This window comes from Cryptomeria japonica, chromosome 8 (assembly GCF_030272615.1).
Source record: "Cryptomeria japonica chromosome 8, Sugi_1.0, whole genome shotgun sequence".
NCBI classification, from domain to species: Eukaryota; Viridiplantae; Streptophyta; class Pinopsida; order Cupressales; family Cupressaceae; genus Cryptomeria; species Cryptomeria japonica.
Genome location: NC_081412.1, coordinates 162,206,334 through 162,228,407, shown reverse-complemented (window position 1 = coordinate 162,228,407; position 22,074 = coordinate 162,206,334). Strand labels below are relative to the sequence as shown.

At 38.1% G+C, this 22,074-nt stretch overlaps 1 protein-coding gene across 1 annotated transcript in view; it reads left to right on the top strand.

The window, feature by feature from the left end:
• LOC131044783 (alpha-L-arabinofuranosidase 1) overlaps window positions 1-22,074 on the top strand; it is a 230,667-nt gene that overhangs the window by 117,512 nt on the left and 91,081 nt on the right. Inside the window, exons 6-9 of the mRNA XM_057978219.2 lie at window positions 18,746-18,815; window positions 19,539-19,684; window positions 19,822-19,867; window positions 20,000-20,052. Of these exons, the coding sequence (XP_057834202.2) occupies window positions 18,746-18,815; window positions 19,539-19,684; window positions 19,822-19,867; window positions 20,000-20,052 (315 nt within the window). The remainder of the gene's footprint in view (window positions 1-18,745; window positions 18,816-19,538; window positions 19,685-19,821; window positions 19,868-19,999; window positions 20,053-22,074) is intronic.

Genomic DNA, 22,074 nt, shown 5'->3' with positions numbered 1-22,074 from the left:
GGAAATACATCTTGTTGCTGCAAAGCATATTTTGAGATATCTCCGAGGAACTATTGGTTTTGGTCTGAAATATAAACATGTAGACCTTGACCTAAATAGATTCACTGATTCTGATTGGGCAGGAAGCGTAGTTGACAGGAAAAGCACATTAGGATGTTGCTTCAATTTAGGATCAGCAATGATCTCATGGATATGTAGAAAACAGTCTTCAGTTGCTCAGAGTTCTACAGAAGCTGAATACATTGCAGCCTCCATGGGAGCAAGAGAAGCAGTATGGCTCCGAAAATTGCTTGTAGGATTGTTTGGTCAGCCCTTAAATCCTACTGTAATCTATTGCGACAATCAAAGTTGCATCAAGCTTTCAATGAATCCAATATTTCATGACAGGTCTAAACACATTGAGATTCCTTATCACTATGTTCGAGATATGGTAGAAAGGAATGTGATCCGATTGGATTATATTAGTACTGGTGATTAGATTGCAAACATTCTTACCAAGCCTCTCTCCAGGATCAAGATTGAACACTTTAGAGATAAACTTGGTATGGTCGAAAATGTAATTTAATTTTGAGATAGAGTCTCATTTATTCTGATATACTAATATAATATATTTAAGATATTTAATGTGTGTACTCTTTTATTTGTCATGTGTGTGACTCCGTGACTTCATGGCCCCCCTGTGAACATTATTGAAGAGTGACGACTTTTCAATAATGAACACTTGTATCAAATTGATATTGTAAGGTGACGACTTTACAATTATCAATTTATCTATCTTGATGGATATCATGTGACTTGATATCTGTGGACATGTCATGATAGTATATATCTTTGATACATTATGGTAGATATCAGTTGGTTGATATCGTTAAATAAACTATAATTATGATAGAGATCTTCATGGTGAATATTATGGACAATATATTTGTGGACATGCCATGAATCGTTATGAGTATGGTAGGCATCATGTAACTTGATGCCAGTGCACATACCTTATTTGATAACTATGAGTTATGGTGAGTATCATGAGACTTGATATTCATTGTTGAACCATATCTCTGAATATCACTATGGTGTGATATCTCTTCCCTTCATAATCAATGGATGAATTGTGATGTTTTCTCTAACATGAAATTTGCCCTCCCTAGCTAAGAGGGAGTGTTAATTTTTGTAGCGTTGGTCGTACAATTCCATAATTCCGATGCATGATAATTGATTACATGAAATCTGAATGTTAACATATATAATAATAGATAAACTGTTATTATATACGTTAACATTAAATGATAGATAAATCAAATATGAGTTATGGTATTTTCTACCGATCGCACCATTTCATGTTAACGGGTTAACAAAGGTTGGGATTAGCGATTCATGGTAAATCGCATTCCTTGCAATCAGTCAAGCAAGCAATCTGATATTAGTGTTTGTTAAGTGTTGTGTTATCATGAGTGGTATGCAGGGAAGAGATGTGTCTTCCCATGTGGGAAGACATATCTCTTCACTACGTACCCTCTTATTCACATATATAACATTCATACGGTGAGGAGGAAAAACAATACAGCAATCGATAAGTGTTGTGCATCCTTCCCTTCACACTGCAGCAGTTTGGATTTGATTTCAGATTATATCTTCATCTCTTCTATTCTCTTGATCAGCATAAGGAATCCTGAAACAATAATCATTAGAATTAGATTGTTGGAGTTAGAACTCTGAAGTTTGATTGAAACTATATTGATCACAGAATTTGACTAGATTTAACAGGAATAACATGCATCCCATCCTACATGTATTCTAAATCACCATAGTGCAATTTTCACTAACCACATAGAGTAACTTTAACATGGTTATAGGAAATACATTCATAAAAGACATACAAGAATGCATATCAAATAATGAAACAAGAATACATAATATATCTCAATCAAGAATACACACAAACAAGAATATTAATAAATAGAAGACATACATTAACACAAACATATTTCAAAATGAATATTGAACAATTATGACACAATATCTTAGGAATAATTTGGATCAAACACTATACTGCACTTCCAAGGACACACCTACATACCCTAGAACACACTTCTCGAGTAATTTGTCAACTGAAACACTTACTAATGGGCAACACCTACATGGTATTCCTTGAGACAAAAGAATACTCCAAAATTAACAATAGGATACTCCTCATTGTACAATAGTACACAAGGTATATTGGCTTTTATTTAATACACATAAAGCATGCTACCCTTTAGTAGACCATTGGAATATATTTCCTTAGCTGGATCATAAGACACTATGATTTAGAGACTCTTGAGAGAGTGATAGATGCATGCGATAATGTGAAGATATCGCTATGCCCTCAATATGTAATCTATTAATTCCTTATGTGTATCTAGGTTGATGAACAATCTCATAGCGTAGTGAGAATAGAGAACATGACCTTCACGGACTCACATGATGATGCACAAGTTCAAAAGTATAGTTGTAGCATTGGGATTGAGTTCCAACTAGGCTCACACACTCATACCTAGTACACACAAGACCATCGATGGATCTTAGTGAGAAACTCTCACCAATCGAAGTTGGTAGAAAGTGGATAGCAGTAGGATCTCATCCTATGCAATAGACAAAAAACTCCTCAAAGGGAAGTATCCATTGACAGACATCAGTTAATGACATCAAAATCAAGCTCAAGAAACTATTTTCAACCAAATTATGAAATAAGAACTTAGAAAAACTCAAGAGACATCTATGCTAGACATCCAAGTTAATAGTAGCATATTTGATTGCCTCATCTTCCTGCATGGGGTTAAGCTGAAACAGGCATCAAGTTTCTGCGTCCATGCTCTCATTGTTGTCTTTCCATTTCCATCATAGTAGGGAATGGTTAGTTTGCCAACCTTTCACTGCAAGTCATTATTGTGTGTTCATCATGTGGTCTATGTTTCATCCTAAGATGCAATAATCTTGGAAAGGCATCTCAGCCTGAAAATTCCCTACAATCCTGCAAGATCTGATCCTGCAACTCCAATTGTATAGGTTCATTAGCCACTTGTGGTTGATTCCTAGGAAGAAAGTTGGGCATAAGTGGTCTTGAATTAGCTTTTCCAGTATGTTGATTTATGTTATAAACTGAATTGTCTCCTTGACCATTATTTCCTTTGTTGTTTCCTCAACTATTGTTGTTATTATTGTTATTGTTGTTGTCACCCAAAATATGTTGGACCATCATATCCTTAATTTGAGCAATGCATTGATCTGTATCATGTTGTCTCCTAACCAATGCATTTAGAATGTCTCTTGTGGTACGATCCTCTCTTTGTTCTCTATGCTCTCGATCTCTATCACCCATGTTTACCTCACCTTGTTCCACACCTACTAAGGGATTAAAATCACCTATTCAAATCATATGTTCCACTGCCTATGGGTAAATCCTAACATATTCCAAGGAAACCTGAAATAGTTTCTCCCTCATGAACTTGAGGGGGCTACCACTGAGTTTTCCTTTGTTCTCTATTAAATTACCTCCATTCTCTTTCACTCATAGGAAACACAGGCTGGTAGGAAAACCAACTCTAATACCATTGCAATAACCCCCACTAGTATCTACCAAATTTTTGTAGTCTACCCCTCTAAGTAATTGTGTCAAATAGTTTGCTTGTATGTTTTGCAAGAGGTTAAAGTTTGGTAATGGTGTGCTGTTTGCTTATTAAAGATTTATTTTTGCAATAAATCAAGATTTGTACAATAGAAATGATTTTGCATAAACTGAAGAACAATGTGTCTTTAATCAAACCAAATTGAAATAAGAGTTTCCTTATTACAACAGTTGACAGAACTTACAAACAAAGATAAGGGTCTTGTTGTGACCTTTTCACACATTGCCCCATTGCTAACAAGGACCCCCTCTTTTCCTACTTTCTGCGTGTTTAGGTTAGGTTTTGGCAGCTTTGAGGGCAATTTTGTGTTTCCCATGCTCGAGTCTCAGAGTTTTGGTCGTGCTTAGTGTCATTTAGGGTTTTGAAATTATAGGATCAACCGCGTGAAAATTGAGTTTTTTTTTTTAAATGATCCTAGTTTTGTCTAAGCGTAGGCCCTTTATAGCGTTAGTGTGTTTTTGAGCGTCCTTGTCGGTGTTTTTAAGCGCTAAGGTGTTTTTAGACCTTTTGGAGTTGTTTTCTCGCTCCTAGGAAGTTATTCAAGTTGATTTCGCACTTTATCCCGATAGATTTCCTTGTGTTATGCTCCAATTTTTGGTAAATTTGCTCGAGTTCAGTTGAGTTTTGAAGTTTCCTAGTGGTTTTGAGTGGAAAAATCATCATTTTCCGGATGAAAATCCATATTCTAAGTGTTAAAAGGTCAAAATTCCATACTAGAGGTTCTTTTCCCCTCATATTCCTGACTACCCATGGTTTTCCCCACTCAAAATCCGGACTGGACATGGATTTCCCTTGAAATCCATACTTGCCTCAATTTTTCACCACTGTGAATGCATACTAGGATCGATTTTCCCCTGGATGCATTAAATTTTGACTAAGTGTCATGATTTATCCTGACTACCCACGTTTTTCCACCAGGGAGTATGGATAGGATTGTGGATGACAGTTGTCTTGATTCCACACCTGGGTCGATTTTCCACCAAGTCTTTTGTGACAAGTTTTGAGGATTTTTGTGCAGACTCCCAGTCTCGACTCAAGTCGGTTTTCCACAGAGAGATTTCTAATGTTTTTGAGTCCAGATTTTAATCCAGACTAGGGTTGTTTTTCCATGGGGTATTTTTGTGTGATGACTTAATTTTAAGTGGAATATTTCATTCCACACCTAGATCGATTTTCCCTAGACCCCATTTTATGTGCATTTGATGATTTTCAATGGGATTTTTCCATCCCTACTGGGATCAATTTCCCCTAAGGGGATATTTTATGATTTTAAAATGATTCTTTTGAGGATTTTTTAATCCTTATTGGGATCGATTTTCCCCAATTGGCCCATTTTTGGATTTCAATTGAAATAATTTTATAAAGTGAGCCCCATTTAATTGTTTTTTAATGAAAGACAATGATTATTTTAAAATAAATAAAAATAATTAACGATTTGCAATGAGCATTTAATGTTTTCAACTTTCTAGAAGAAAATCAGTTTCACCAGGCAAGTATAAGAACAAGTGTTTTATCCCACATTGCTTGTGTGGTGAGATTTGATGATGAAATTGAGTTCAAAAGGAGAGAGGGCCAGCATTATTTTATTATCAAATTTGCCAGGTGTCTCCATGCAAGGGCGATTTTCTCTCTTATTGGCGACTTTTGATGAAGTGTTTTGGTGGAGTGGTTGGTTGAAAACTTCCATTTTTTTCCTCCATTTTTTTTTCAAGCTTGGCAATTCGCTTGATCGCTGCCATTGGAGTTTATTGACTCCATTGTTTCCAGATTTTCGATTTTTTGGGAGATACCGATTTTTTGAAGTTTGGCAATTTTTTTGGTGAAGGCGATTTTCTTTGTTGCGGTTTCCACCCTCTAAAATTTGGCGATCTTCCTTGCTCGTTGTTCTCAGACCTAAGTTGGCAGATTGCATGCACATCGAAGAAATTTTTCAGATTTGAAGGTGACGCCATAGTTGGGAAAGTTCGATCTTGTTTGACAAGTGTTTTGTGGCATATTTTGGTGGATTCCTTTCATGCTTGACATTGCCATTTATTCCTACTTGCTGTCATTACCTCAGATCTGAGCCTAAACGCCATTATTGCAGCAAGTGTGACCTCCATTGTTGGCTGATCATCAATTCTCAGACGTATACTTTATTACCTAGCTAACCACAACTTCAGCGATTTACATTTGGAGATATTTTGGGGGCATTTTGAGATCATTTTCAGACCATTGGAGGACTGTCACAGGTCTGCAACTTTGTTTTGGCTGTTTGTCCTCAGAAATTTAACTTTTACCAGCCATGGCTATGTTCCCGAATTTTGATTACTTTCGTCATCATGTTTGATTTTCATCAAATTTGTGCATATTTTGAATGATTGCAACGTGTTTTGAGAGGTTAATTTATTAGTTGCAGGTTGTCTTCAGATTTGATGGCAGCCATCGTTGACTACGGAAGGTGTCCTAAGACATAATTTTGTGTGAAAACACAATCTTTCACGCCTTTCCTTAGTCACTGTTTATCCGGTATACTCCTTTGCACTTTAATTTGCACAAAATTTCTAAGTATAAGGAGATCTTAATTTCATGAGGGGTTTCATACCCTAACCTTGTCACATTTTGTATTAAAATTGTTGAAATCTGCCTAGAATGGACTATTTTCCTGATTTCCATACCCTAATTAGTCTAAACCATTAGTAAGTCAGGAATTTTATTAAGAATATATATTTTTTCCTAAGTTCTAACTTCAAGCTTCGTACAGGTGCGATGTCAAAGTCCGGACTTAAGGAAAGGAGAGAACAACAGAGGATTGTTGAGATTGGATTCTATCCTGAATCCAAGATGTCATCCAGATGGAAGGAGATAATAGACATGAACATGCATTTCCTAAACCTGAACTTGATGCGACAACGGATGTTCGGAGTTGGAAGCCAGATTCCCCCAGCGTATGTGAATATTATGAAGAGTGGTTATTTTTAAGTTGCTGGATTTCCATGATCCATACAGTGCAGTGAGCTTATCCTGGAGTGTGCACGATGTTATGATCCTCGCTCCCGAATGATCAAGACTCCTAAGGGTGTCGTCATTGCCTACCTTGCTAAGGATGCGATTGCTGAAGTGTTTGGAATTACACGTGGAGCAGACATGAAGGATGTAACTAAAGAATAATATGAAGATCGATATATGAAGAAGATGGATGCGTGCAAGACCATGGTGAATAAGGAGTGGATGAGCGAGCCTAGGACTCATCATTCCAAGGCTCCGAAGACACTCATGTGCACAAACTTCAAAGAGGAATATAGTGATTAAGTATTCCTGCTTAATCGAGTGATGGGGATGCCGCAGGGTGCAATATACGATGGATGGATGTTCTATTTTATCTAGGATTGTCTTAGAGTAGCGTTGATAAATTGGTCTAGAATCATAAGTGACAATCTGGACTTTCAGCTGAAGAATGTAGAGCAGTCCAAGTCATTCGCCATGACTTCCTACTTTGTGTACGTTCTTGCATGGTTTGTTACATACAAAGGATTGATATGCGGAGGTGAAATCGGGAATGGGCAAGGACAATTCAGGAGTTATGAGTGCTATCCACAGCTGAACATGTATAGAATTGAAGATTATAAGAGAGTGAATGATGTATTCACAATCTACATCACTCAAATGTTGTCGAATGGAATCCACAAGAGGTTTTCCAAGGAGGCAACGAAGGTGATAGAGAAATATGGATCGTGGTATATTCAGTTTCCCACTTTCACGTACCTTAGGATTCATGGGTTTCAATCTGAACCCTACAAGCTTCCTAGGTATCCTTCCGACAGAATGATCTTGTTGGAAGTGGTGAGACAACTTCTAGAGTTTGATTCCATTCAAAAAGAGAAGCATAGGATAGGCATGACATTCCCTATTTTAGTTGGGAAGACGTTGGAGGTTTGCTAGTCTGCCTTAGCCGCCAGCACTTCGAGTGATCTAGATAAGAAAGTTGGAAGAATCGGGGGACAGAAGTTCATCCACAAGGTAGACATAGAAGATTATTGGGCCAACCTGATGGATGAGCAGGCAATGAAGAGACGAATGTGGTCCAAGATGTCAGTAGATTTCTTGAGGAAGTGTGGACTTTTCCTCATTCCTGATTAGGTGTTAGATGATAGAGATCATATGCATCCACAATATGAAAATGAAATGAAGAAGGCGATCTTATTGCCTAATTGGTCAGAATGAGGAGATAGATTTAAAGATATTGATGAGAGAGGTTTTGAGTTTCTCCTGTGCATGAGTAGATATTCAGATGAATAAGTTAGTTGATATGGGTGTTTCTTTCACTTATGAAAAGATGAAGTCGGAAGAATCCTCTTTCGAGGATGATCCGAGGACTATCAGTAATGATAGGATTCATGCGGATGAGAGTCAAGCTCCCAAGAGTAGGAAAAACCAACTAGGAGGAGTCAAGGCCAGAGGAAAGAAGATTGAGGAGGTCAAGAAGAAGAAACAAAGGACTATCATTCCTTCGCCTACCATTCTTTCACTCCCTCTTAGTGTTTCATCAATTAAGGAAGTTGAAATGACAGAACAAAACAAGGAGACCTAGCAATGTTCTAACACAGTGATACTACTAGAGAATATTCAGGATTTAAATGCCACAATGACACTTTCTCCACCGAATGAGAATGATGATCAGTCGGGATCCCCTACCGTCCTTTTGGAAGTTAGTTTGGGCAATGATGTATATGATTTGACCAGGAGCATTCCTGATGATAATGATGATGTTATCTGGACATTGAGATGGCTTGATTGAGAGATGTGTCTCGATGATGGTATGGAGATGTCCGCTATTCCTGATTGGTTGATGAAGAGTATGGAAAAGAGTAAGAAAATGATAGAGGTACAACCTATTGATAACATTGATGACTACTTAGCTAGGAGCAATAAGGAGAAAAAACCCAAGGGAGCTGAGATCTTGTCACACATAGCTAGAGATGAGACAAGAATGCGGATTGCATAGGTGGTTGTTCCCATTGGAGGTGTGACGACGGACATTGCTACTCCTATGGATTTGCAGATTACTTCAGTTGCGCTTGGCCGTACTACAAGAGAGAAAGAGTTTCAGGAGGTTGGTGATAACCTTAGGGCGATCAACGCAAGGTTGGATAGAGAGATTGAAGAGGAGAAGTACAAAGAAGAGAATATCAGACTTACAGAGTACATTGCGGGGATAAGACGTGAGAATCCCACCCTTATTTCCCCTATTGCAGTTGATCATGGACTACATTCACACTATGAGGCAGCGAGAGATACACTCTTGGAGGTGGAGAAATGGATTGAAAGTGCAAAAAAGTAGGTGGATGATTTCCTTACTCAGTTTGTCCAGGCATATGATAGGACAACATGGCTCATGTTTAGAATCCAGTATTTGGAGGGAGTTTGGGAAGAATTCTGACCTATCCAGGAGGGGACTTGTTGATGTGTCTAAAGTTGCGAAACAACGACTTCATCCGGCCAACGTAGAATAGAATACTAAGAATCCTATCCTCTCTTGAGATAAGGAAATCCCTAATGCTGTGTGAATTTGATCAATGGGGATGACCTCAATGTTTTGGTTGTCAGGTCTTGACTGCAGAATAGCTTAATAGTTGATGTGTTTTGCTGGAAACACAAAGGGGACTTACGGTTAGACAGAATTGGTTTCGTACTGGTTCCCTAAAGTCTTATAGTCCTATATCATTTGATTTGCTTTTGATTGATGTTATTTCAGCTTGACTGGAGGGTTTCTTTAATGAAAAAGGAAAAAAGGGAGGGATAAGGATAAAGAGTGAATAAGAACAACTAACTAATTTTTACTAAGACAACATATTTCAACACATAGACGAAAGTCTCAAAATAACTAGAAATTACATATAGGTAAAAACCAGTGCAATCATCTAGGGATTTTTGAATTTTCAAGTTTATTAGATGCGAACAATGGACTCTTACACCCACTCATCCAAATCTAATAACCAAACTTAGCACAAAAGGGTTCAGACTAACCATGCAGAAGAAACAATAATCAACTATTTCCTAATGGTATGAACCAAGATTTTCCATCAAATATATGCATAAATAACTGTTTGAAATTAAATACAGTTGCAGAAATATGAAATAAATGGAGAAGAGGACCATGCACTCACAGTAAAACAAACACAGCTTTAACATCCATTAAATCCTATATATATTTCGCCAGAGTTTTTGCAACAATCTTTTTTTTCTCCCCTACAAAGGAGGAACTAACTCCTTTATATAGAATTCAAAAAATGGATGAATGGCCAAGATTAAACTTAAATAAGTGGGCCAGATCCATCCTCTATCAAAACTACCCATAGCCATAAATGGGAGGCAAAATATCAGCAACAACAAAAGGAGAAACAATAACTACCCAAAAGGTAATTTTATATGTGCCTAAAAAATATAAAATCAATAACTACCCAAAAAACTGCTCCAAAAGTGCACATGCACGGAGCTCAAGATTTACAACTGTTTTGGCAGTTAGAAATGAACTTTATGCCTAAAAAAATGCTTTTTAAGATTTTAAAAGAAACTTGCACTTTATGAAAGCACTTTCTCTTTTTCTGTTGTTGACCATTTTTCCAAAAATTCATCCTCGCTATGCAAATACTCCTTCCAGATGTCCCAACCTACTATACGCTTTGCTCGAACATATTCTTGAAATTTGATGCATAGCTGGAACAACACCATGCTTTGGGGCATAGGAGGATGGCGTATTTTATATTGCATACCCTCCAAGTGGCGATCTACATGCTTTAACCCATCCTTCCAGTCGGACCGATGAGCCTCAAAACCTAATATGTCCGAATGCAACCCATTGGCAAATTCTAGGTCCTCTATGGAGTATTCGACCTTATCAATTCTCAATCTATCCTCCCCATCTGGTTGTACTTGATCATCGGACAAACTATTGTTCCAGCCTAGAACCATTGATCGGAGGATCTTTCCACCAAGATCCCTCATGTTTTTCAAAATTTCCTCGCATTCCTCCTACTCTTTATTAATGGTATCTTTTGTGTCATTCTTCATGTTGGCAGTCCAGTACCATTCTTTAAAAATGCTGATGTCATAAGGATCCAGGATAGCGGACAATGTGGGAATCTGCATGTGGGTCCAGAAAAGAGCCCTCATGAGGGGAAGAATTGTACCAACCAGCTCATGGACCCTGAAACACTCCTTTACCTCAAACAATTTGACAAGAATGGTCTCTCGGTGGTGGGCCATTTCCTTTACGTCTTCAATGATCCGCTCTCCCTTTTCTTTAATGTCTTGAACCCATTCCCTGACGGCCTTGGCAGTATCACGTACTCCTTCAAACTCGATTGTAGTCCTTTGTGCCAATGCCAAACGGGGAACATGGGATTCAGGGGCATGTTGCAATGGTTTTAGTAGGTGATCAATGTATCCCTCAGCCTGCTTAGCACGAACTCGATACATGTCTCTCTTAGCAGTCATTTCGTCAAGTTGTCTGAGCATATTCTGCACAGAATCCTTGAACTCTTCCCTTTCTTGTTCTTTGGTGGCTCGCCCTATCGGGATGGTTGTAATGCTATAATCGGCCAATGCAATTTGATCTGTTGGCTTATCTCTAGGCGGGGTAGCAATATGAATGGTACGGTTCCTCTTCTCATCCTTAGTGATCCGGGAGTAGGTCTTGGGCTTTTTCTTACCTTTGGATTTTATCTCTCCAATGTGAGATAAGATATCCTCCAAGTTGATAGGTGGCTTGACGACTGCTTTCCGCTATGCACGAGCAATTAACCAGTCTTGAGGGTGGTCTGTCCTGATGTTATTGCCAAATTCCCACTTTGCTCCTTGGAGGTTTCAGCTGGCTCACTGCCTATCTGCAATTGATCTGTCATAGAAGGAATGGATGCAGTATCCAATCCCTTACTCATAGCTGAGTTCTCCCCTACCTCACTGGACAATTGTTGGGTATCCCCTTGTGATGGTTGCTCTTCAGTTTTGTCGGGCTCCTGCATCTCATCCCCCTTTCGTTCTCCCTCAACGGTGGTGTCATCTTTGTCGGCTCTATTCAATTGTAATTCATGTCGACTCCCTTGGGTGAGCTCACGCTTACCAGCCTCTTGATTAGGTGGAATTTCTCCCTCCTCAACTTGATTTCTAGGTTCATCAGGACCAACGATCCTGACCTCTGCATCTGGCTCACCTTGTGCTGGAGGATTATTAGCCTCGAATGCATCAACATCACTTTGGGAGGGTGGAGTAGGTATATAGTCAAGCTCAACTACATCATCCTCGGAATTGGGGTCTTTGGATGACGAACTGACTTCCGGCCTCCTGATAGGGATCTTTTCCCTTCTAGTTCTTTTTGATGTCCGAGTCCCTCTATTGGCTCTATCTTTCTTCCTCTTCTTTTCGGGTTTCTCAATCTCTTCTTTTGGTGCACTTGAGGTTCCCTCATCCTCCTAAGACTAGGAATCGAGACTGCCCATCATATTGTATGTAAATTCGATCCCTTCATGGGTCAGTTTCTTGATTTGCTGGGATAGCCAGTGATCGGTATACCTTCCTAGAGCCTCCATGACCACCTCAAAATTAGTAATCGGATTCTGAGTCCAATCAATGCCTCGCAAGAGGTATTTAACTGCTTGAAACTCTTGGACTTGCAAGCAATTGCCATAATTTGTCACCTGATATGGGACCCGATGGTACTCATAAAGCCGCATTTGCTGCACACTTAGCCTAGAATACTCACGTTGTTGGACCTCATAGTCATCAGAACAGTTGCTCCAATAATCCTCAATTGATGCCTTCGCTCTGTAGCGCTTGCCATAGGCTCTCTTTGCCAAATTGTCATGATCGAAACACTTCCTTGGGAAATGTTCTTGTAGGCCACAAGATGCTAATTCAGCGACTCATCAGCTTGTATCGAATTCTTGAAATGCACATCGAGGTCTCCCAAGATCATGGGGAAGGCGAATCCAGACTGTTTCTTATCTATGAATAAGCTGCCCGCTGGATGTGCCTGCCTTGCGACTTCCATAAGGACTATTTTGTCTGTCGGATAGCGTGGAATTTGGAATGGTGCTCCCTCAAAACCTGCTATCCTGATATAGGTGAACCTAGGGAATTGAATAAACCATGCACCATAGCTTTGTACCAAACTGGTAGCCTACTCTGAGAGCCTTATGTGCAATCCTCCTTGCATTAACTTGACTAGGCGCATTGTAAAGGCGTCATTGACACGCTCATACTGACCAATTGCGTAAGCAACGCTCTTCTTTTCTCTTTGAGCTATGTCATAGTAATGCAGTTGAGGGTAGCATTCATACACCTTGACCTGATTTGGGTCGTTCCCGATTTCACCCTTCTTGATTAATCCTGTTAGTGGCTGGTGTCGGGCAAACATGTAAATCAGGTAGGAAGTCATGGTGAAGTACTTCTTTTCCTCAAGTTCGACCAGCTGTGTATAGATATTATCGCTGATGATCTAAGCCCAGTCGAACTTGGACTTCCCAGCAAAGACCTACTCCATAAAGTAGAACATCCAGTCTTCAAAAAGGTTAGATTGAGGGAGTCCCATATCCCGACTGAGTAAGGTAACCATATCACCATACTCGTTATGAAAGTCACCTCTGGCTGATCCTAATGCTCGGAGGTCTTCTCTCTTTATACCATTCTTCGTTTATCAATGTCCTGCATTTAGCAGGATTCATGTCGTAAGAACCTGTGCCTCATCTATAGTTGTAGCAATGGAATTATCGGGAAATGGGATGTCAAATGCTTCCCCAATGGCCTCAGGTGTGAAATCAGCTAGCACCATATTTTCTAGGACTACTAATCTGGTCTTTGGCTGATAATGTCAAGTAGCCTCAACTACTAGTTCATAATTTTGCACGGATGGAGGGAAACCTGCTGCCTGAGCGATACCACTTTCCATCATCTGCCTAGGCTTGCCATAGGCGTTAGGAGAATATACCTTGTTTCTGAAATCCCGAATGTTTGTGGCCCAAATCAGTAACACCTATGTTCTCCCATATGCTCTGGACTTTCGACTCTCTGACTCCTCTTTGGTACTGGTAATTCATCTTCTCGCCTTTGTGGGGAATGTCAGATTTAGAGACCCGAGATGTTCCGGTTGCACCAGGCGTCTTTAAGGATTCTACTGCCGATCTAGGCATTTATCCTGCACAACCGGACACGGATTACGAAACGAGATGAAGGAAGTAAACAGGTTAGCCAAAACAGAGGATGATGTTAGCGCCTAAAACCAAAGATCAAATCGAATTTGAAAAAAAACACGACGCTTTAATAGAAGAGCTTGATTAACTGGACGTGAAACACTTATTTGAAACAAGAAATCAAGCTGGCTCTGTTTAAAAAATTCGCTACTTGGTTGCAGTTCAGGGCTTGGGTGTTTAATGATTGTTGATTTTCGCACTCGGAGAAGAGTCTTGCTAAGTTCAGTTTTTTGAGATGTTCAAAATTTCCCTAAGTCTGAATTTTATATTTCAAGGTTAATGTTCCTGACAGGCTTTGCTTTTGCGCTATGTTTAAAGCTTTGCTTGATACCTTTCAAAAAGAAAATTATGATCTACAAAATTTCACCATCTGATTAATTCTCCATTATCTGTTAAGCATAGTGACTAGTTTTGCATTCATTAAAGATTTAAAGGAGAGAAAATGAATCATACCTGGTGACTTGCCCAATCAATGAACGAACTTCAGCTAAAAATGACCCTCAACAAATTGCAATTCTTGAAATTTCGGAGAATTAGGTGATTTTGCAAAGTGTTGCGTCTTTCTACTTTTCTTTCCTGTGCGATATTGGACTGCCAGGCTTTGCAAACTGCTGAGGTAAAATGCCGCCTTATCTTCCCCTAACTTACGTTTTTGGAATGCAAGGGTTTTCGTAAAAACAAGAGTTTAACACTCTACCTCTTCCGTGATTGGTATTTTTGGGCTGGACGACATTTTGAAAATGCTCCAAAGTTAAACTTATATACTACTACGGCGATTCTCGGGGCAAAGGGCCACTTTACAAAACGCCTTCTCTACTACGCGATCTTGGATGCCTTAGCGATTTTCGGGCCAAACAGGATAGAATGCAGATTTTCGCGGCTTTCACGCTTTGCGATTTTCGGGGTTTCGAGACTAAACGCCTCACATATAACCTGCGTGATTCCTCAGTTCGGCCAATTTCGGGGCAAAACAAGCTTTTGCAAAGTGTCTAATTTTCAATGCCTTTCTTATGATTTGCAATTTTGGGCTAAGAGCACTTTTTGCAAGCCCTTTTTAATGTTTAACGTTTTTGCCTTGCACTCCGCTTTTCGGCCAAGAGGGCGATTTTGAAAAGTTTTAGACGTTTTAACTCTTTTTTGCCAATTGGCATTTTCGGCCCACAAGGCCACTTTGCAAGTTTTCGAAGTTTATAACGCCTTTTCACTTGGTTCGCGTTTTCGGCCCATGAGGCCTTTTTGCAAAGTTCAAAGTTTCGCGATTTCTAGTGCTTTCCCAAATTCGGGTTAAAACCCTTTTTTGAAAAGTTTTCAATTTTCACTTACCTCATGACTTGCGCGATATTCACCTTCTCGGTGAATTTCGGGGCTAAATGGAGTTTTGAAAAACTTAGAAAGTGAAATAACCTTTGCAATTTTGGGCTGGAGGGTCATTTTGGAAAGTTTGCATTTTACTTGCTTTTTTATTATTTTTGGGCTAGGAGGCGAAAATGCAAATTTTAAAGTCTAACGCCCCTTTATGCTTGCAATTCCGATCTAGAAGGCCCTTTGAAAAGCCTGACCTGAAAGCAAATTTGGCCCTTAAAACGATGTTGCAAACCTAGGGACAACTGACACCCTTGCCTATTTAGCCGATTTTCAGGCTTGTTCTAAAACTAGTCTCCCTTGGATTGATTTTAAGCATACAAATTGAGAGACTCTTTGCGTAGGACTTCGAGGCCATGCAACTTAAAACTAACAGACGCCCCATCTCCTAATGGATACATAGCTCATTGCTTCACTACTACGTGTTGGATCAAAATGGCGGATAAAAATCAAATTCGAAACTTGGCAGGACGAAGGTTGGAAAAGAAACGAGGGTGACCCTGTCGGCGACAGGGAGTGTGTGCAACACACAACAGGGCTATTCTACGCCTCAAAGCTTTGAAGAAGATTTCCAAGTCCACATTGATTAGGGAGAATATTGTGCACAATGGAGATGGATACGATTTCCATGGCTGGTATTGTTCATTGGCCATGAAGAAATCAACTTATGAGAACGCCCAGTTGAGTTGTACAGAGATGGAAGGATCGATTCAGGATATTCAGTTGAAGATCCTTGCCTTAATTAAGGAGTTATTGGGTGTTGATGTTAGTGATGCTAGTGGTTTACACTTAGCCAAATTAAGAGACAAGATGAAACTTATGCTTTTTTGTCAATTGGACTCTTTGAAGAAGACTCAGATGGATGATTTGGTCGCTTTGTTGATTCATGTTTATAGTTCGTAGAAGCTCATGCCAGATTGGGAGAACACTTTGGATGCTTGCTCGGACACATTGGACGTGATTGATTTACAACAAGATACCTTACCTAGCATTTCCATGGAGGAGTTAGATTCTGTATTGGCTAGATTCTTGGAGTATGCTAGGAGAGAGAGAGATGGAGGGAGGAATCTTCTAGAAGATTCCCTATTTGATGACTAGGTATCTTTCTATTGGGTCATATGGTGGCACCATTTTTATGTAAACCCTAATAATTAGGGCAATTCTAGGGTTTTGTTGGCATGATCTTGGCCCTTGATTTAGTTTTAATCTTGGCCATCCATTTTGTATGAGACTCTATATATACCTCATTGTCTCTCATTTGTAAGGGAGAGTTTTTGTAGAATTGTTGGTATATGCTGCAGCTATTTGAATCTAAATCATTTTTTATTTTGTTGGTGATATTGCTCTTCAAATGTTGTCTTTGCATTCATGGTTCTCAATTCCTCCAAGTTAGATTAGAATTTCAGATTAGAATTTGTTTTCATGTTTATTAGATTGAGTGAAAGATTTGTTGAATATATTTGTGTGGAATCCTTAATCCATGCCACTAGCCTCTTGTTGTTGGTAAGTACACCTTGTGTGGTCAACTAGAAATTTGAGTAAGCTTAACTTCAATTATTATGCCTCCCTTGACAAGCGTCAACTTGGATGGTGTCAACGTTTGAGGGTAATAGTTTGAAAATCCATAATTATACCTTAGATGATTGCACTAAGCTTGTGTCAATACCTGTTTGTGAGACCTTGCCTAGTTTGATTCCACCAAGTTTGTTCATATTTCCTACATTCCTAGGCTTAGAATAGATTTCCTGGACCCTATTCCTTTTGCCCATTTTTAGTAAGAATTAAGTCCGGAGCTACATTGCTAAATCCTAAGTTGTCAGCACACCTATTCTGCATATTTCATGATCAAAGAAGACAATCCAAACATTTATGTAAGTCCCCAAGTGAACACAACAATTGACATCGACTATTGAGTTACCCACTCGTCAAGACCTGACATGTAGAAACCTTGGAATCATTTTAGTTGATCTTACCCTTAGCATTTGAGGTGATTTTGTTCAAGAGAGGGTAAATTACCTTGGTATTTTATTCTGAAATGTTATGTGCATACAACACACATCAACAAGTCTCTGACCTTTATAGTGCATCTGAGATATAATGAATACGTATTACAAACTGAGTGCATAGCAGCAATTTGAGATTATCAATACCCAATGAATGGACTTCAAGCTTGTAAAGGATCATTAAATAACTTAGCATTACCAACTCCAAGAACCAATGCGTCCTCCTTGGGGTCGGATTGGTGCCAGTAGAACCACGACCCAAGAATAGGGGCTCACGCAGCCAGGAAAGATATATGCACAGCAGAAAGGGAGGACTTTCTTCCTCTACGCAATATTGTTGCATATCCACATCCCCAATCAACATTCCATGCCCAGTCCATAATGGTGATTAACAACTCCATCACATCCAACCTTGCTCAGCAAATGTGGTTGGAGATCAAGCAAGGAAATACCCAATCGACCCAAGAACAACCACTATTTCTGGCTCACGTTTCTCTTAGAGGTAGCATCTAGCTTAAGTTCTTGCAAGGTGACAATAACCCTCCAAGCTCTGCAATAAGCCTCACACCTTTTATATAAATGTCCAACAAATCACGGGATAATACATAAGAAGAGAACCACACATCTTATTGTCTCTTTGGCATTAGGTCTAACTCCAAAAATGGTAAACACAAAACTGCCCAGATGAATAAATCTTCAAACTCTAAAAAATTGTCTTTTTTAGAGACTTAACAAATTTGATAAAACAATACGTTGAATCCACTGTGAGAAATGTCTGCAATTCCTCCAACAAATTGGCGAATTGTTGCACCACCCAATCCAATTACCCATAGGGTTTCGTCCTAGTGTTATAAGCTCCAAGAAGCTCTTTGTTTTCAACAAGAGAAAGTAATCCAAGCATATCTCAAATGAGCCATAAAGTGTTCTTTTATACCAATCCTGAAAGCTTTTGGAAAACCCTTTCAAATTCCTGCTATTTTAATATATTTTAATTTGACCCAGAAAAATATCACTCTTCATAAATAAATCACTTAAGTCACTTTATTAAACTTATTAAATTAGTTTAATAATATCACCCATAAAATAAGTTTTGTTGGATAATATTAAATAATTAAATTAATGATTTCTTTTTGATTTCTCGATTTTAGTCTACAGGAATTAAATAGGCTAATTAGTCTCAATGGACTACCCTACGAAAAGGGACATTACATTATATAATATATGCCACCACTGGATTTTCCATTTCCTCATATCTCCCCTTCAAAACATTTATTTCCTTTCTAAGTGCATGATGGAATTTTAGCAACAACCCAAGATATCCTTTTAAATCTATTCCATTCTTTTATAATTTTATTTATGTGGACTGCTTTTATCTGAGCAACTAACGAAGATAGCTTGCATTCAATGTGCTAATAATTTAATTCTATTTGTTCTTTTATTTATGCCCACTGTTATTATTGTTGACTTGTGTATTTACCACCTGTCATAGGGGCATGGTTTCCGGAAGGAGCTTGCAGAGATGCTAGTTGATCTCAAGCCTCAATTTATTCGATTCCCAGGTACATTTGGTTGTAGCTCAGGATGTATGTAACATTGTGATTCAGGAATGATATTCATATCTTTAATCATTTGCATGCTCTCCAAATTCAAAAAAGTGGATCACACCCTTCATCAAAACATTCTCCAGTCAAATTTATTAGTAGAAACAAGAAAGAAATTTGAGTTAATCAATGGATAATAAATTGAAAATTAAATAAACAATCATAAAGGGAAAAGATCTGTGGTGAAATATGCCAAGTTTATTTTTTGGGAGCGGAGTTAAAGTAGCAAGTCTGACCTAAATGATTCCAAGTTTAGTCTTGAAATGTAGATGCACATTTGGAAAGAACTTTGTTATCTATAGAGTTGCATGTAAGAAAAAACAAAATGGGCTGGCACACATTGTTTATAAGGCCTAGCGTAAATATCATGAACAGAGGAATCACTTTTTACCTTCATTATGTGGATTCAGGCTATAATTTGGTATATATGTTATAAAATATACGACAAAAAATATTTGGGTAGCCTTGCATCACCATATATTACTTATTTTTGGACCAAAATTTGATATATTGAAGGCATTGCAGCAAATCAGTAATTTTTTTTGGTTTCTAAAAATAGTGGGAGTTCCTTAGTGCAGAACTAACAATATACCATTCAATCAAGTGATACTTTAAAAATGACCTTTTATGAGAATGGAAGTCAGATTGCTGAATTTTTTTCTTTAATAACTGCATCTTTAGGTGGCTGTTTTGTGGAGGGACAGTGGCTTAGAAATGCATTTCGTTGGAGACAGTCAATTGGACCATGGGAAGAGAGGCCTGGTCATTTTGGTGATGTCTGGGACTATTGGACTGATGATGGCCTTGGGTATTATGAGTTCCTTCAAGTATGCAGCTGCATCTCTTTTGCATTGATTGACTTGTTGTTTTTGTAATGAAGGTTCGCTTTCATTTTCAAACTTAGTTGTCTTCTGCATATATCTTTCTCATTCTTCTGTTCATTTTTTGGTACTGCGATTTGTAGCTTGCTGAGGATCTAAATGCACTACCAATATGGGTCTTCAACAACGGTACCAATTTATAAACTCACACAAATATAGCAAGAGAGAACATAAGTAGAGAACAATTTTCCAAGTAGAATATATGCAATTTTCACATTCTTCAAGTTATGAATATCTTGTTCCATTATGGATACTCTGCAGGTATCAGCCACACAGATGAGGTTTCAACTGAAACGATTGATCCTTTCGTTCAGGTCAGTTGTCTAGCCTGTATCTCATGCAAACCTGGTTATGGGTAGCTACTTACAAGAGAGTGAGGCAAAAGAGGAAAGGGAAAAATAATCATCATAGTATAGCAGAAGTCTAGGAGATTAGGTTACTGATCTATAATGACTGTATTTAGGTTCATAAATGCTCAAAATATTTATCATTAAAAATCATACTAAAAAGGTAAAGCTTACTGTAAAGTTCGCTTGGATATTGGTTTTCCAAAAACACAAACCTCATTGATGAGTATGATCGTTTGCCAAAAAATTAGCTGTCGATAGTAAGATATATTGTGTCATGGATTTGTTGATTGTTAAGCTTCAAATCTTCCTCTTCAAAGTGGTTATACATTCCATTTTTATAAATCTTGTATCTTATACCAGTTCGGTGCATTATCTTTTGATCTGGTTAGAAAAGAATTTGTATTTGATACAATTAGAACAGTCTTACAGTCTTGCTTTACATTCCCTTTATATTTATAGCTTGATCATGTAGCTCTTCCAAATTAAAGAATGGTAACAGATGTTTCCAATGTACTGGATGTGGGATTCCATGGCCAAAACTTGTCATATATTATTATTCCAGTTGTTTCCATGGTTACACTTGTTCTCATTACTACTATATTCTGATCATTTTTGTCACTAATGGGTAAATGGGCCTCAAATTTCAGATTTGGACAATGCTAATTACTTGTGATTCTATCTAATCAGACCATGTCACACTTCTAGATTATACATGGGTAACTTGGGTTTCTGATGAAGTGGATTCCATATTCCATGGCCAAGAATTCATCTTATTTTAATACTTAAATTCTTAAATAAAACTCAAAATTATTCAAATAAATCTTTTGAATAACTTCTTAAAAGCTTTTAAATTGAATTCTAAAATGAAAGCACCAAACTGAAGCCTGAAAAGATACACCACAGAATGAGACCAATGCACAAGAGGATACGTGGAAACCCAGTATGGGAAAACCACAGTGAGTAATGCTGCTAGGATCTACCGTGCTAATCCAGCCTCATGATTAAAAAAAATTACAATGTTTAGGGCACCGACCCCCAAGGAATCACCAAATCCCTTATCTGAGCACAACTCATTCACAACCACAATTCAATGATCTGAGTACCAACCCAGAGATCCTTAAAGCATCAAAATCTAAGAATTAATCAACTTATCAGTTTTTCTAATCTATATCATTACATTGACAGGATTGAGCATTTGTAATCAGATTATCACAAATTGAATTTTAAACATATAATATACTGTTGAACCACCTTGCTCTTAAAAATCTGCAAAACAAAATGTCTATAGCCTGAAAACTGTTTGCAATCTCCAAACCCCTGTCAATACAATCTCAAAACTCAAAAACAATGAATACAATGTTAAAATATCATTGCTATTTTTTCACACTTCATAACCTGTATCTGCAATCTCTTGATAAACCCTGTTCACATTAACTCAAACTAGGATATTACAAATCACTGTTATCAGATCATTCTCACTATTTGAATCAACTAATTGTATTCTTGAAGCAGTGCTCTGACTAGTCAAAACAAATAACTTTGCATAAATACTGTATACCTCAGAAATTTGCACACTTTCTGGACTCTGTACTTCATCAGAATTTTCTTCAATCGATCATACACTCCATTCACTTCACTACTCATAATTGTTTGCAGATTTTTATTTGTAAATCATGGCATTGATATGTCGCAGAATCAACACATAAAGTGACACTATGACACGCTGATAACACATCTTTCACAGAACTGAATCAACAACACCTTCACTTTAATCTTCAACAACAATAAATAGGCTTTCTTCTTCTTATCGCTGTATAGTTTCAAGAGATAGTTGGGCTGTTTGAACTTCCTTCGGTTATAACCACTTAAAAGTTGGTTAAAGATTGTAACTAAAATGTTTATTAACAACCCTCATTGCTGAAGTAATTGAGGTGACATATTGAAGATAACATTTGTAAACGCACTTAATACGTTAGAACTATTTAA